The sequence below is a fragment of the Sapajus apella genome, unplaced genomic scaffold (genome assembly GCF_009761245.1).
Source record: "Sapajus apella isolate SASKATOON/1434 unplaced genomic scaffold, GSC_monkey_1.0 scaffold42, whole genome shotgun sequence".
Lineage (NCBI taxonomy): Eukaryota > Metazoa > Chordata > Mammalia > Primates > Cebidae > Sapajus > Sapajus apella.
Window position 1 is genome coordinate 17,712,002 of NW_022436982.1, and position 18,053 is coordinate 17,730,054.

Below are 18,053 nucleotides of genomic sequence, written 5' to 3' on the forward strand. Positions count from 1 at the left end.
AGAGGAAATACTTTTGAATTCATTTTATGAGGTCAGCATTATCCTGATTCCAAAATTGCACAAGAACACACAGACAAAGAAAAAAAAAAAAAAAAAAAAAAAAAACTACAGGCCAATATCCCTGATGAACATAGTGGCAAACTTTCCCAACAAGATACTATCAAACCAAACTGAACAGCACATTAAAAAGATCATTTACTGTGATCAACAGAATTCATCATGGGGATGCAAGGATGGTTTAATATACACAAATCCATAAATGTGATGTGCCACATTAACATGTAAAGACAAAAACTATATGATTATTTTAATAGACAGAAAAAGGATGACAAAAGTCAACATCTGTTATGATAAATCATTCAACAAGTGAGGAATAAAAGGTATGTGCCTCAAAACAATAAAGGCCTTATGGGAAACCCGCAGCTAACATCATATTTTATGGGGAAAAGATGTTTTTCCCCCTAAGATCAGGAAGAAAAGAAGGACACCCACGTTCACTACTTCTATTCAACAAAGTACTGGAAGTCCTAGCCAGAGCAATAACGCAAAAGAAAGAAACGAAAGGCACCTAAATTGAAAAGGAGGATGTCAAGTTGTCCCTGTTTGCAGAAAACATGATCTTATACATAGAAAACCCCAAAAACTCCACCAAAAAAAACCCTGTTACAACTAATAAATGAATTCAGTAAAGTTTCAGGATACAAAATCAATATAAAAAATTAGCAGCATTTTTATATCCAAATAGTGAATTATCTGAAAGAGAAATCAAGAAAACAATTCCATTTATAATAGCTACAAAAAAGTAAGATATCTATGAAGCAATGTAACCAAGATGTGAAAAATATACTGAACACCATAAAATTTTAATAAAAGAAAATGAAGAGTATACAAATAAATGAAAAGATATCTCGGGTTCATAGTATGGAAGAATTAATCTTGTTAAAATGGCCATACTGCCCATAGCAATCTACAGATGTAATGCCGTCCCTATCAAAAGATCAATGACATTCTTCACAGAAATAGAAAAAATAAATCCTAAAATTCATGTGGAATCACATACACACACAAAAACCCTAAATAGCCAAAGCAATTCTGAGCAAATAAAACAAAGCTGCGGGCTTTATCATACCACCTGACTTCATACTACAAAGCTAGAGTAAGCAAAACAGCATGGTACTGGCATAAAAACAGACACACAGACAAATGGAACTGAACATAAAACCCAGAAATAAATTCATGCACCTAAGGTGCTAAAAGAAATGGAATCAGTAGATCAAAGAGATAAGTGCACTCCAATATCTATTGCGTGGATGTGACTATGGTTAATGGTAAAATGATGGATATTAAAAAAACAGCTAGAAGAGAGGCTTTTGAATGTTCTCACCACAAAGAAATGATAAATACATGAGATTATGGATACACTAACTACCCTGACTGGATCATTATACAACATAAATATGTATCAAAACATCAAATTATACCCTGGATATATGTACAATTATAATGCATCAGTTTAAAACATAATTTTTAATTTTTTTATAGTTTTACATGTAGGTCTTTGATCCATTTTTAGTTAATTTCTGTATATAGTGCGAGAGAAGACTTCAAGGAATACATTTTTGAAAATAAACTTTCTACCGATTTATGTAAATTAGACCTCTGTTTCTCTTACTTTTTGCTAGGCCTAGGTAGAGTTCATTTTAACTTTGTATATCACTGTCACTAACAAACACTTACTGAGTACTTAGCATGTGAGTAAAAGGTATTAAGACCGTTATTTTATGTACCTCTACCTCTATGTAAATACACAGAGGTAGGGGTGCCAAAATATCTGACAAAATCATTTAAGTGGTATGTTGAAAATAATCTTCTTTGTTGCAAATAATTTTGTGTTGTCTTTTTTTAAGGAAAAGTAATGAGAAGAAAAATATCCAATTTATATTATTTGAAAGTATTTACTTAAAATTTTACCATATATAGAATAATACTTAAACAGGGGAGGCTTGGTGGGGGGTGGGGAGCTGGGGAGAGATAGCAAGGGGAGAAATGCCAGGTGTAGGTGATGGGGAGGAAGGCAGCAAATCACACTGCCACGTGTGTACCTATGCAACAATTTTGCATGTTCTTCACATGTACCCCCAAACCTAAAATGCAATAAAATAAATAAATGGGGGGGGGAAAAAGAATAATACTTAAATTATGCTATTCATTTTTATTAAGTGCTAACACAGAATAATACATAGCAGTTTAATGGAAATTAAAGAAAATCTGGTGTAGAAAAAGTTTGGAGGGAATCATGGTTTGTGCAAAGCTATATGTCCAATAAGAAGTATAGATCAAACAAATATTATGAAAGGAGTGATCTTCTAATTAATTTCAGTTCAAATTGACCAGCATTTGTTAAAGTCAGATCATTATAATGGATTATAAAAATGACTAAGACATCACCTGAAAGACTCACGATACAATAATACATATACAACTAACTGATTTTATAAGTCAGACGACTATACAGAACCCGAACATGTAAATACAATGATAAATGATCAGCACAAAGGAACTCTTACTTCTGCCAAATGAACAACGGTCTAAAAAACCAGAAGGAGTCAGAATATGATAGAATGCCACTGGTAAAAAAAATTCATACTTTATTATGAGGAAACTGTAGAGAGAGAGAAAAAAAAAACTCTTTGAGTTTCTAGAATATGAGAAACCTTTAAAAGTTTGGAAATGTTTTGAGTAATGCTATGACATGACTATATTTTGGAAAGATAACTCAGGCACTAATGTGGCAGAGAGGATAGAAGAATAAAGACTAGATAAGAGAAAACTTACTGGAAGGCAACTGTAATAGTCCAGAGAAATGGTCATGTGAATATAGAAATAAGAGATGGGTCTAAGAGATTTGTGGTGGTAGAAACAGTAAGGCTTGGCAATAGATTAAATATTGGTGCTAGAAGGAAAGTGAAATAAAATTAAGGAATCTTCCTTGGGCTGCAAGGTGGACAGTTATTTCAGAGACAAGCAACGTAGGCAAAGTAGAATTCGGAAAAAGAGGGTATGGAAGTGTTGAAAAAAGTGTTCAGGGCCAGGCGTGGTGGTTCTGCCTATAATCCCAGCACTTTGGGAGTCTGAGGCCGGCGGATCACGACGTCAGAAGATCGAGACCATCTTGGCAAACACGGTGAAACCCCGTCACTAAAAATACAAAAAAATAGCCGGGGATGGTGGCATGCGCCTGTAGTCCCAGCTTCTCGGGAGGCTAAGGCCAGAGAATCACTTGAGCCTGGGAGGTGGAGGCTGCAGTGAGCCGAGATCATACCACTGTACTCCAGCCTGGGCGAAAGAACAAGACTATGTTTCAAAAAAAAAAAAAAAAGTGTTCAGTTTGGGACCTCAGTGAATGTCAGGTGTTTGCAGAAAAATCAAAGTGCAAATGTTTAATAGATACCTGAGACCCTTAAAGAATTCAATTTAGTAAAAAAGATAAAATAGTAGGCAAGATATTCAAAGTATAATTAGTTGCTGCCATTCTTTGAAAAACTAATAGTATTACTGCATTATGTTTCCAGTCACTATCCATATTTTCTGCAACTTAATTACGAATCAATTGTACTGATCACTTTGAAGTTTTATTTCTGGCACTTCTTGCTCCAACCTTGTAAAAATTCATCACTGAAGAATAGAACTATACAAATATGTATTAATGTTTATGCTTATAAGCATATATATACCTAATATATAATGTTTTTACATTATATGAATGTATACTTATATTTATATAAATATAAAATTTATATCATGTCCCAAAAGTCACTATCAGGATTTGGGTTAGTCACCATCATGAAAGTAGATCTTCTTAAATTGCATTACATAAAACAAAATTCTAGAAAGAAGGTATGAAGCCACTGGAATATGCATTAATACCTCCAGGCCCCCGTTTCCTATACAAACAACTCTTGGGTTTCTAGAATATGAGAAACCTTTAAAATTTTGGAAATGTATGCCAAGGATTAAAAAAATATATGTTTGCATGTTGACTAGGCATGTTTTGATATTTCATGTTTTCCTTATTCAGCTCTACTAGTATACAAAGGCCAGAGCCGGCAGTCACAATAAAAATATGAGAGAATTTAATGAAACTCTAAGCAGTATTTAGCAAAGGGATAAAATGAGTGCTCTTATGGCATAAAATGCAGGTGAATTTGGGGAACAAATGGGAAAAAAATGAAATTTGGAATAAGAAAAATTAAGTAAAAGGAGTAAATGTTTTATAATGTAGTTTTCAGAGATATCAGAGAGAGTTTCTCAAACAGTGAAATTTATCACAGATTATATGCCACATGCTGGCCCCTTTTCCTCCGGTGTCATTTCTCACAATTCTCCATCTAGTCTGCTCTGCTCCAGCTATTCTAAACATCCTTCAGTCCCTTGAGTTCCCCATGCTTTCTCATGTCAACTCTGACTTAATCTTCATTTTTTCAACTGAGATTTCAATTCCTCGAGCAGGCCTTTCCTCATTCAAGCCCAAGCGAAGTCCCTCAGTTATGTGCTCTGAAAACAATCTGTGCTTGCACTTTAACAGCCCTCTTTTAATTACTTGTAAAATGGTTGTATTCGTCACTATATTTGAAGTGCCATGATGGTAAAGATTTGTCTTATTCCACATTGCAGTCTCATTGGAAAGCACCTGACAGGGAATCAGAGGTCTTGGCTTGTAATCTGATTGGTTCCTAATTAAAAGCCAGGGAGTTGAACTCCAGAATCTGTACTTTATACCACTGATGTGCACTGTATAACTTCTCTCAACAAACTGTCTAACAGCTGTTTCAAAAAATATTCTCAAAGGTCTAAAAACTCAATAATGAATACCAATAATCAATTAAGATAAAGTATTTGAATGTTTATGGAAGCAACTTACCTGGAGAAAAACACTTGAATTCTGTATCAGTTTCTCTATCCACACAACACTAATATTAACAAATGATCTCTCTGCGATCCATAAAATATAATGAAAATAAATGTGGTGAAATATTATTTTGGAATTTAAGAGAAAAAGAATTCTTTTTTTTTTCATCTTAACTGAACCAAAGTATCTAGAACCAAAGTATCTGAACAGTTCACCTTTATTAACAATATAATACCACATGACAAGTATCAAATCTGACATAATCTGAACAATGATATAAAGATATTTCTCCTACAAAGATAGGGATGGTCCTCTGAGTTGCAATTTATTATTTCCTCATAAATAAAGTCCTATAAAATTAAAAGCATACTGCTTATACATAGGGTGGAAATGAAGCAAATCAATACTGTAGTTTGCAGCATCATAACTCACAGCAAAGTATTTGGGTTTGGCATTCTGTGTTTCAAGATTGAAGTATCATGTTTCTCCATAGCTGTGGGTGTGCTGGTCTCCAAACACCCACAAGCAATTGGTTCTGATTGCTGTACTGTTCTCTCCTGGGCTATATGGGACTCAAAAGCTCTTTACTCAAAGTCCTTTCTAGTTATTATAACTCAAGATAAAAGCTGTAGAGCAGTTCTAAGTTAATGGGCCAAAGACCAACATACCGGAAAAGTTAAAGTACTGTCAAGTATACAACTGATGAAAAATTTTACATGATCTCCAGCATTATTATTGGATGTTGCTAAGAAAACTGAAAATGTTACCTAAAGAGGGATAGTTTTTAAAGATAATTATTCATATCTACAATATGATCAATCTCTTTATATGCATCACAATAACATGACATGTTTTCTTATTAATAATGAATATTTATTTTTTATCTGGTGAAATGGCTGGATAAGTAGCAATGAGTATATATTGGCTGCCTTGATTCATTAAATAAATGGTAACAATTAATGGTAATACTGTACTTATTATATGCTAAAAGCACTAATATAAGGGTTGTTTTAGTTCTTTCACCTACAAATAAAAATATGTCCTCAAGTTAACATATTTCTTTTTTTTTCCCATTTATTTTATTGCATTTTAGGTTTGGGGGTACATGTGAAGAACATGCAAGATTGTTGCATAGGTACACATGTGGCAGTGTGATTTGCTGCCTTCCTCCCCATCACCTACATCTGGCATCTCTCCCTTTGCTATCTCTCCCCAAACTTATATTTCTTAAGGTTATATGTACAACTTAGCTGTAGGAAATAGATATAACTATCAGAGAATCATTTTACACACAGATAAGAGAACTAATATTTGTTGATCACCTACTAATATGCCAGACACTGTGTCCTTGTTTCATCCCCATAACAACCCTACAATGTGGGCATTTTCATCTATATATTACAAATATCAAAATTGATGCTTAGAGTGTTTGAACAGCTGATGAATAACAGTGCCAGAATGTATATTCAGGCCTGCCTGATTCTAAAGCCTTCTGTGAGAAGGGGGAAATAGGAGGTGGAGTAGGTGCTGGAGGAGACCGCTGGTTAATAAAGTTTTGAGAATGGCCAAAATAAAAATATTAGGGAGACCAAATAGGAGCATCAAGAACAAAATGGTCAGAAGTGGAATCAAATCAGATTACAAAGTAAAAAGCTGGAATTGGATGGTGCAAGAATGGACTGAGAACCAATGAAGTGAAGCTTGGAATGACTATTGCAAGCAGTTTTGGGCTCACTGGGTACAGGCTGTTTGGGTGAGTTGAGTGGCTTTAATTGAGAGGGGGAATGGAACCAAAATAACAATACATCTCCTATTATACAAAAGTCATAATTTCATTCATTAAACATATGAACTATCCAAAAGACTCAAGCCTTAAATCAACATAAAATATATATTTTGATTGCTCTTCCCACTTTACAAGGTGTCCCATTGCTATACATTATTCAGAGACAAATATATTATCTACTCAGTCCTTCTGGCAATGTTAGACAGAATGTGCTTGTCTCTTATCTGTGCATACACAGATTTTTTTATATGCCAGTTTTTGTGATTTGCTTATGTCCCTGTTCACCCAGCTGGAAGAGGAACTCACCAGGGCAAAGACCATGTCTTATTCACCTCTGTCTCCATCCCTCAAATAGTGTCCACTTAATGATTATAAACACATTGTTACACAGAGGTAGAAAATGGTCTATGCAATAAGGAACACAGAGATGTGTGAGTTCCAAAGGAAAGGAAATTAGCACTCATTTCAGTGCTTTTCAGATGTGATGGTACAAAGCACTACCTCAAACCATCTACAGATGCTCAAACCATCTATGTCAGTGGATATTAATATTCCCAAACATTAGATTAAGGGAAATTCAAACTCAACATACTCAAAACTAAATTAATAAACTAAAACATACTCAAAACTAAATTCATAACATCCCCCCATGTTTTACTGATAAAAATTTACCGATAAAAAAAATCCCATTGTTTTCTTTATCAGTAAATTAGACCATTAATCCATTTCCAAACACAGAAAACTAGGAATCGTTTCAGTCACACCATTTTCTCTTGTTCTTCGTGTCTAACTGGTTCCTCACACTGTAGCCAAAGTGATCTTTTTTAAAATGGAAATCTAAGCTCCTTCCTCCTTTAAAATTTTTCAGTGACTTTTTCTTTGCTCTTAGGACAAAGAACAAAGTCTGACCTTTGCCTTTTTCTCTGAACCATTCTTATATTAGACCTCTCTTGCCTTTGCTTTCTTCCACCAGCCACACTGGTCTTTCTCAGTTTCTTCTTTCCATCACAGAGACTTTGAGCCACTAATAACAATAACCACCTACTTCTAGACTTCCTGCTATGTGAGAAAAATAAGTTCTCTATTTTTTAATTGACAGATGAAATTGCATGTATTTATCATGCACAACATGTTTTGAAGTATACATACACGGTAAAATTATTAAATCTAGCTAATTAGCAAATGTAATATCTCACAAAGTTATCATTTTTATGGTGGGAACACTTAAAATCCACTCTTTGCATTTTTCAAGAATATAATATGTCTTTATTAACTATAGTCACCATGTTGTACAATAGAGATCTAGAACTTATTTCCTCTATCTAACCGTAATTACATATTCTCTGACAAACATCTCCCCATTGCTTCCTCTCCCCTAACCACTCCAGCCTGTGGTAACCACCAATCTGTTCTCTACTACAAAATTATTTTTTTGGATTCTACATATGAGTGAGATGCAGTATTTGTCTTTCTGTGCCTAGCTTATTTCATTTAATATAATGTCCTACAGAGTCATCCATGTTGTCATAAATGACAAGATTTTGTTCTTTTTTTATGACTGAATAGTATTTATTGTGTATATATACCATATTTCCTTCATCCATCCATCCATTGATGGATACTTGGGCTGGTTATATATCTTGGCTATTGTGAACAGCACTGTGACATACATATGAGTGCAGATATTACAACTCTGAAACTACTAGAAGAAAGCATAGTGGGGAAACTCCATGCCATTGGTCTTGGCAATGATATTTTGGGATATGACCTTAAAAATTATAGGCAATAAAAGCAAAAATAGACAAATGGGATTAAATCAAACTAAAAAGCTTCTGCACAGCAAAGGAAATTATCAATACAGTGAAGAGACAACATACAGGATGGGAGAAAATATTTGCAAGCTATGCATCTGACAAGGGATTAATATCCAAAATATGTAACAACCTCAAACAACAAGAAGAAAACAAATAACCTGATTTTTTAAATTGGCAAAAGACCTAAGTAGACATTCCTCAAAAGAAGGCATGCAAATGGACATGTATATGAAAAAATGCTCAATATCACTAATCATTGGGAAAATGCAAACGAAAACCACAGTGAGATATCACCTCACTCCTGTTACAATGGCTACTAACAAAAAACAAAAGATAAGTGTTGGTGAAAATGTGGAGAAAAAGGAATCTGTGCACATGCTGGTTGTGGAAATGTAAATTAGTACAGCCATGGAAAACAGCATGAGGGTTCCTCAAAAAAAACTAGAACTATCACGTGATCCAGCAATCCCACAACTGGGTATATATCCAAAGAAAATGAAATTAATAGGTCAAAGAGATATCTGCATTCCTCTATTTTTTTTAAGTTATGCCTGTCAGATTTTCTATTATTTACACTTGAGGGTATTCCTAATGGATATAACTCCAGAGCCCATGCTTTTATCCACGAAACAATATTGTCTCTCATCTATGAAATACAAAGACAAAAGTTTGTTTTTCTACTTCCTTTAGGGAGTTCTTAAAAAGTTTAAGTTAGTAAATGCATATACTGTACAAATATCTATAAAAAATAAAAATCATTATACAAGTTTATTATTTTTAAAACAATGATTCTCAACTAAGGGAAAAGATAGGAGAGAACACATCCTGTCAAGACATAGAATTGGGCTACATTCTCCTAAAAGGATACATCAGAATCACCTGGGGGAATTTTTCACATCTATAGATGAAAAATCAATATCAGGTGAACCACCTCTTCTAAATGAAATGATGAGTATACCCTGCAGATACGTTCAAAGGAGAAAAAACTTTGAGAAGTAGAGTTTTGTTATGATTGTGAGGTATATTAAGCACACTTTCATTAAGATACCCGTAGCATAACAATTGGCAAAAAAATTTTTTAACCCACGGAAAACCAATCTCACCTTACAAGTTTGGTCTTCTTAAAATACAAGTAATTGTTTTTATATTAAATAATAGTAAAAAGTAATAAACAATAGTACAACCCAACAAAGCTGATACAACTTAAACAGTATAATATAATATTAACCAATCAAATCAGAGTTAACAGGAAGAAATGTGAGTATGTTTCAGAGAAAGGCTAGAATAAATTCCAAATACTCCAAAATTTTAAAAAGTTTCCTCTTCATTTTAATTTCTCTTGGTGGAGGTCAAATTTACCAATCTCTCATTAAGAAATTAACAAAGTCATTTTAAAAATTGAACTCACAACTCAGGTCCCAAATAACTGCCTTTTTACATTTATTAGATAAATTACTAGTATTTTTCACTGAATAAATATTTATTGAACACTTACTATAAGCCAGACTACTCTTGAAACTGAATGTCTTCACAGCAATGAAGCAAACACCGAAAACTGCTTTTCTTTATAGAACTTATATTCTACTGAGGGTAAGGAGCAAACACACAATAAGCAAATAAATAAAATGCACCATATGTCAGTTTTGATGATGACTGCTAGAGGGAAAAAATAAAATAAGAAAGATAGAAGGAAGACAGAAAATAGGGAGCAAAAGAGAAATAGAGAGTTTTTTCAGGGGGCAAGGAGGGTTGATGGTTGTGATTTTGAATACCATGGTTACAAAGGCTTTATTTGGATGCTGACAGTTGAGCTAAGATCAGAAGAAGGTGAGAAATCAGACCAGAGCCATACATCTATTTGTTAATGATAACTCTTTCTTCTGCTGAATGTAGCATATGAAATGGGTCAACAGCCGCATAGCAAAATGATACTGGTTTTCTTTATAAGTCACCCTAATCTGCTGTAATCAAACCAAAGAAAAAATTAAAAAGACATTCCAATTATTGGTAACCTTCTGAATCTGTTTGAGGAAAAGTTTAAATGTTTACTTATTCCTTTATGTCACTATACATTCATTTTTTAAAACTCCCCAAACACTATATTTCAAGTGTAGAAATTTTTTTTAGTCTTAAGTGAGCCCAAATTTCATCATGGGCTAAAATTTTAAGACATAAAAATAACTGCTGAAACTGAATTTTAATTGTATAGATGAATCACAACATGCATCTTTAGCTAGGCATGTATTATGGATAAGTCAAGTTTTCTACAGAGAATAATCACATGTTCTAATTACCATTTTGGTTATACGCATAATTAATAATATTCTGTCTTAATGGGACCCACAGAATCTTCAGACAGTTGCAAGCCTTAACTATGCAGACTGCCAAATCCAACTGTCAGCTGCACTGCCAAACACAAAGGAATCTTGATGTAGTGTTTTAGCATTGATAACATTATGCATATCTTTATACATAATACAATGAAAAAATTAATTGCTTTTCTTCCTTCAAATTTTTCTCCACACAAATAATTTTATGTCACTTGATGATCTGATCATTTACCCTAAATCACATATATTGGCAAGTGATCTTATGAAAATTAAAAACATAAATTTAAATGTAATCCAAGATTCAAGGAGTTATAAAAATATTGTTAGACAAGGACTTACTGATTGTAAGCTTGCATTTTCACGCAAACAAGCTGTGTGAAGTTCTGATTTCAAGGCCGCAATGTGACTTCGATGAGATGTCATTTCCTTCTCTAATGTTGTGATTCTAGTGCTTGCAAGCTGGTAGACATCCATGAAACTTTTAATCATACCCTTAAGAAATAAAAATTATGTCACATACAATTCAAATAAATATGTCCCCAAAGGAAAATTACCATAATTTGAAAGCAAAACCATTAAAATTTTAAAATAAATAACTTTTCATCTCTCTTTAAAATATAGCTAAACCTCATATTTTATATTGAGAACAGTGACTATTTTAAGAAAGTTTGTGAGAAAATAATTGAGACTTCATTCCAGAGTATTTATTTAAATAAGGTGTACTTTGATCTATTGTGCTTAAAATTTAGAATGTAGTTTTAAAAGATGGCACAGTTATTTTCTACAGTAAAGTTAAATTCCAAGTTGTAATTTGACCTAAATTTCAATCTTAAGAGAGGTGCAATCTTAATGGATATACAAACAAGATTTTTCAAAATAAGCTGAGTTAGTAAAATTTTTAATCCATCTAAAAAACAAATGTTTTGAAACAAAATGAGCTAAAATAATTTTGGGATTTTTAAGAGTAAATAATGATTCCTATTTTGTAAGAAAAGTATAATTATATTCATTCGTGTAACACAAAATGCCCTCACATTGGACTGCATATAATAAAATAATTAACACAAACTAGTCCTGGTAACTTATTATCTCCCCTAAACAGCACAGTATTTAGGGAATTGTTACATCACAGTTTAATCATATCTTATAGATTTCTTCTAAAACAATTTGTAATGATTTTTAAGTCCAGGACATTATTAAGCCTTTTTTAAAAAGGCTTTCAAAATAACTCAAATATAGCAAAATAAAATCCCACATTTCAAAGACATTTTCAAAAATAATATTATATTACTTACAAGAAAAATGTTCCTGCAACAGCCACAACTTAGTGTAATGATAGTCTGAGAATTTGCAAATTACATTCTATTTTAAGGGTCTGAATTAGGAAAGCTTTGAGAAATTATATATTTGAGCATTGGGAATGCATGTAAAAAATAATTTAGTAAACAAAGAAAGAGTAAGAAACAATTTACAGAATGTTTGCAAAACAGAGATAAGTTAGCTACTTGCAGGTATGAGTAAGAAAATTCAGACCTTTTTGCCTAATAAATTCTTATTTGCCCTTAAAAATCCAGCTCAGATCTCTTTCAAGAACCCTCTTGTGAGCCTAAAAAAGGCAGTGTTAACTTCTACCCTGGTTTTCTGTGAGCCCTTCATGCCTGCTTCTACTGTTGCATTTATTGCTTTAGCAGAAATTTATTAGTTTACATGTTTATCTTCTTTATTAGCTGTTGAGCTACTTAAGGCCAGATACTATGCCTATACATATCTGCAGCTTCAGGATGATAGTGGCTCATAGTGAGTACTTGTTTGAATGACTGCCTGAATTAATGACTAGAAGAATGAATGAATGAATGAATGAATGAATGAATGAAAGAAAATTAGAAAAGATAAAAACTTTAAGTTGAAACCATATGAGTATAAAATACCTTCTAGGAAAGGGTGATGATGTTTGGGAAAGTAAAATCTTAACACCTAATCTAATTAATAAATTATTGGTGAAACTCTGTACAAGTTGAAAAAAGCAGAAGTATAATTACAGACTAGGCATAAAAGGATGAAGTACATAAACTTGAATCTATTAACCAACACTACATAAGCATTATATGACTTCTTACCTGGGAATATCTGAAAAATCCTAACCTATCTCCCTTCGAATCATTTCAAGGTAAGTTTATAGCTAATATTAATACAAAATATATCCCTGTGTCTCAAAAGTATGTAAAAATCAGAAACTCTTAGATAACATGTTTTTTCCCCATGTCAAGTCTCTCTCAATTCTTATAAATTCATGTATCTTATCTATTGAGATAGTGGACCAGAAATGACGAGTCCTGGGTTTTTCTTTTCTTTCTGATTCTTACTTTGATTCAAGTCTATGTTGTTGGAAAATGTCACATAATCTCTCTGAGCCTCCATCTCCTACCTCTATAAAATGGGAAGAAGAGTCGTTTTCTTGTCTACTTTCTTTTTTTTTTTTTAGACAAAGTCTCACTCTGCCACCAGGTGCCAGGCTGGAGTGCAGTGGCACAATCTCGGCTCACTACAACCTCCGCCTCCCGAGTTCAAGTAATTCTCCTGCCTCAACCTCCTGAGTAGCTGTGACTACAGGCACACACCACCACGCCCAGCTAATTTTTTTGTAATTTTAGTAGAGACGGGATTTCACCATGTTGGCCAGGATGGTCTCAATCTCTTGACCTGGTGATCCGCCCACCTCAGCCTCCCAAGGTGCTGGGATTACAGACTTGAGCCACCACGCCTGGCCTTCTTGTCTACTTTCAAAACTGTTGTAAGGTTCAGAAAAACAAAATAGCTAATATTCATTAGGCTCAGAAAATTAAAATAGCTAATGCTTATTATTACTGAAGTGAAGGGACTATGTAAGCATATTACATGCTTAATTACATTTACATTTACAGTAACCATATGGAGTACTTTTTAAACTTAGTTTTTCAGAGCAAAACACAGGAGTTTGGAGGGATTAAATAACTAGTTCAAGTTTACAACTAGTTGTACAGTAGTCAGGATTTAAATCCGAGTATTTCTCATGCAAATCCATTCTCTTAACCCTTCAACTATATCACATTTAATATAAGAAAGAACTCTAAAAATGGTAAACGATTGAATTTTGTTGTAGTATTATTACTATTGTTCTATTTTTAAATTCTCCACTAAAATCTAAATGAGACAAGCTGAAATATGTGCGGTGTGTGTGTGTGTGTGTGTGTGTGTGTGTGTGTGTGTGTGTGTATATACTTTTATTTTCTAAGGACCTAAAATGTATAAAAGGCTGAAAACATGCACAAATGCTTATTGAATGATAAGAACGTTCCCTTCCATCAGTAATAGGCTCCTGGATTATTTTTTTACTGTAAGTCACCAGAGAACTGGCCTTTAATATTTGAGGATTAAAAGTTCCACATTTTAAAAGTTATCCCGTTTTCTAAACTTGGAGAAACACATTTTGCAAATTTCATCTTTATGACATTCTAAAAGGGATAAATAATATAAATGATATTCTTTCAAATCTCCTTTTAAAAAATAAATTTTTTGAGAAATAATGTCAGAAATTTTACATAGTGTATAACTTTTCCTTGATCTACTTTTAATAACTAAATTATATTCAGTGAAATATTAATATAAACCACATATTACCTCTTTATAACACTAAGAAGAATATTATAATTCAATTTTGCTTAGTATTTCAAATCTTAAACATTCCAACTCTCTTAAAGTAATACTTTCATTTGAGAGACAAAATTTGTGTAACAGTGTGTATGATACTTTTTCAGAGTGGTAAGGTACAGTAATCAATACAGAAAGCATGTTTCATGTTACTAATATGTATAAAATACACTATGCTCTTTTAGACGAAAGTCTCCTTCAAAATTTGAAGGTATGAGGAATATCACTGAAATGGCAATTATTCAAAGAAGCCACAGATCTCTTGAAGAATAAAGAGTGTTAACTTCTAGTATTAATAAGCGATTCAAACTATATAGTAAAGCATACCAATGAAAAAATCAACTCTTTAATATAAAAGAAAGATGTCAAGTTGGTAGAAGAAATGGAAATGAAAGTCTGAATTAACTGAGGGAGTAGAAGAAAGAGGGAGTAAGCACCTACTGACTCTTATATCAATCTCCTAAAGTCTAACACTCTATAACACATATTGTTCCTTTTTTAAAACATCACATTTTTTTACATTAGGAAACAATAACAGAACAGCATCATACTGTGTACAGCAAGTCCAGGATTTGAGAACGTATCCTGTTGTCATCTGTGGCCCCAGAGATTTATTTTGACTATACCCTGCAGTGAGATCTGTATCTCAGTGTGACTTTGTTAGTATATGAAGACAAAAAGACAGTTTCTGAATGAGAATAGCCTTTCTTTTAGAGATAATCTATAATGTGTATAATTGACAGTAACAAGATGAGAGAATTTAAACATAAAACTCCACATCTATCCAAGTTTTAAAAGTATATGTGCATTAGAATATAAAAAAATTATGAGAAACCAACAGGTGCATGTCACTTCAAGAATAGAACATCATTTATATAGTTTGCTATGTATATATTATTAAGCAGTTTAGACTGGCTTCAGATTTGAACATCAGGGACAATAGGATTGTTGAGAACCTGATATTAAGAGAAGAAGAAATTAGTGGAAAATATAAAGCCTACATGCCAAAATATCAAATATTTTATCTACATTTTTGAGTAAGTAATTGGGAAGCAAAAATCTCTAACATTCCCACTTTAGCTCATATAATTATAAACATACTTCATTTCTATATCTTATGTAAATATATTGTGTAAAATAGATATGCCAGATATACTAAATATTTGAAATGTAATATATTCTCATAAAATCAGAATAAAAATTCCTACCATATAACATTTTTTTTTTTGAGATGGAGTTTCGCTCTTGGTACCCAGGCTAGAGTGCAATGGCACGATCTCGGCTCACCACAACCTCCGCCTCCTGGGTTCGAGCAAGGAGCTTGAACCCAGCCTCAGCCTCCCGAGTAGCTGGGACTACAGGCACACACCACCATGCCCAGCTAATTTTTGTATTTTTAGTAGAAACGGGGTTTCACCATGTTGGCCAGGATGATCCCGATCTCTTAACCTCATGATCCACCTGCCTTGACCTCCCAAAGTGCTGGTATTACAGGCGTGAGCCACAGCGCCTGGCCACCATATAACATTTTTATAGAAATTAAATGAGTATTAATATGTGAAATCAGCTTAAACTGCCTGGCATATGATAAGCCCTCAGATCAACATTACCTGTAATAATGATATCAAATAGGGAAATTGCTATTTTAGCTCATAAAAGAAAGATTCAATATTTCTGAGGGGTGTTAATATTAGACATAATGTGAATATAATAATTAATATAATATATTCACATTATGTTTAATATTTAATAGTTAAATATTTAAAATATTTCATTTTTAAATTTTAATAAATTGTTTAAATTAATTTTAATATATTAAATAATATTTAATATATTAAAATCCTTTCAAATACAAAAATATTTTCAGGCTAATGAATAGTTGCTGTAACAAAATTTCTCTTGATAATCAATAAAATTTATTATTATGTCACTCCTAAGGAAGAAAATCTCACAATGATAACATGGTTATGCTCAACAACATACTAGCAAATAAAATCCAACAGCACATCAAAAAAAAATACACCATAATCAGGTGAAATTTATTGCAGGGATGCAAAGATAGTTCAATACATGAAAATCAACAAACATAATATATCACATAAATAGAATTAAGGACAAAAGCCATATGAACATCTCAATAGATGCAGAGAAGGCATTTGGTAAAATTCAGAATACCATCATGATAAAAATCCTCAAAGAACTAGGCAGAGAATGAATATGCCTCAACATACTAAAGGCCCTATATGACAAACCCACAGCCAACATACTTAATGAAGAAAGTTGAAAGCATTTGAAGAATTGGATCAAGAAAAAGATGTCCACTTTCTGCTACTCTTATTCAACAGAATACTAGAAGTCCTTGCCAAAGCAATCAGGCAAAAGGAAAAACAATAGGTATCTTAATTGGAAAGGAGGAAGTCAAATTATCACTGCTCACTGATGATATAATCTTCTATCTAAAAAACCCTAAAGACTCCACCAAGAAACACTTAGATTTGATAAATTCAGTAAAGTTTCAGGATACAAAATTAATGTACAGAAATCAGTAGCATTTCTATACACCCATAATAATCTAGCTGAGGACCAAATCAAGAAGGCTATCCCATTTACTATAGCTACCAAAAAAATAAATAACACTAAGAATATATTTAACCAAGGATGGAAAGATCTCTATAAGTAGAACTACAAAACACTGACCAAAGAAATTGTAGGTGAAACTGGGAAAACATCCCATGTTCATGAATTAGAAGACTTAATATAATTAAAATGACCACATTGCCCAATGCAATCTACCGATCCAATGCAATCTCTATCAAATTACCAATGTCAATTTTCAGAGTTAGAAAAAAAAATCCTAAAATTCACATAAAATGAAAAAAGAGAATTCCTGGGCAAGATGGCTGAATAGGAACTGCTCTGGTCTGCAGTTCCCAGCGAGACCAACGCAGAAGGCAGGTGATTTTTGCATTTACAACTGAGATACCTGGTTCATCTCATGGGGACTAGTTAAACCATGGGTGCAACCCACGAAGGGTGAGCAGAAGCAGGGCGGGGTGTTGCCTCACCCAGGAAGTGCAAGGTGTCAGGGAACTCCCTCTGCTAGCCAAGGGAAGCTGTGAGGGAACCTGCTGTGAGAGATGGTACTATCCAGCCCTGATACTATGCTTTTCCCACAGTCTTTACAACCCACAGACCAAGAGATTCCCTCAGACACCTACATCACAAGGGCCCTATGTTTCAAGGACAAAACTGGGTGGCCACTTGGGAAGACACCAAGCTAGCTGCAAAAATATTTTTCATACCCCAGTGGCACCTGTAATGCCAAAGAGACAGAGTCATTCACTCCCCTGGAAAGGGGGCTGAAGCAGGAGCCAAGGGAGCCAAGAGAAGTCAGGAAGCCAAGCTCAGTGGATCTCATCCCCATGGAGCCAAGCAAGCTAAGATTCACTGGCTTGAAATTCTCCCTGCCAGCACAGCAGTCTGAAGTCAACCTGGGATGCCAGCTTGGTGGGGGAAGGGGTTTCCGC

At 33.6% G+C, this 18,053-nt stretch overlaps 1 protein-coding gene across 7 annotated transcripts in view; it reads right to left on the reverse strand.

Annotated features, from left to right (window-relative positions):
• CCDC171 (coiled-coil domain containing 171) overlaps nucleotides 1-18,053 on the reverse strand; it is a 394,070-nt gene that overhangs the window by 66,478 nt on the left and 309,539 nt on the right. For 6 of the 7 annotated variants that reach the window (XM_032300135.1, XM_032300136.1, XM_032300142.1 and 3 more), the window contains one exon: nucleotides 11,179-11,331. In XM_032300135.1, coding sequence (XP_032156026.1) covers nucleotides 11,179-11,331 — 153 coding nt within the window. Of the gene's footprint in view, nucleotides 1-9,015; nucleotides 11,332-18,053 lie in introns of those variants that run through there. The other variant, XM_032300141.1, reaches the window with a different exon arrangement.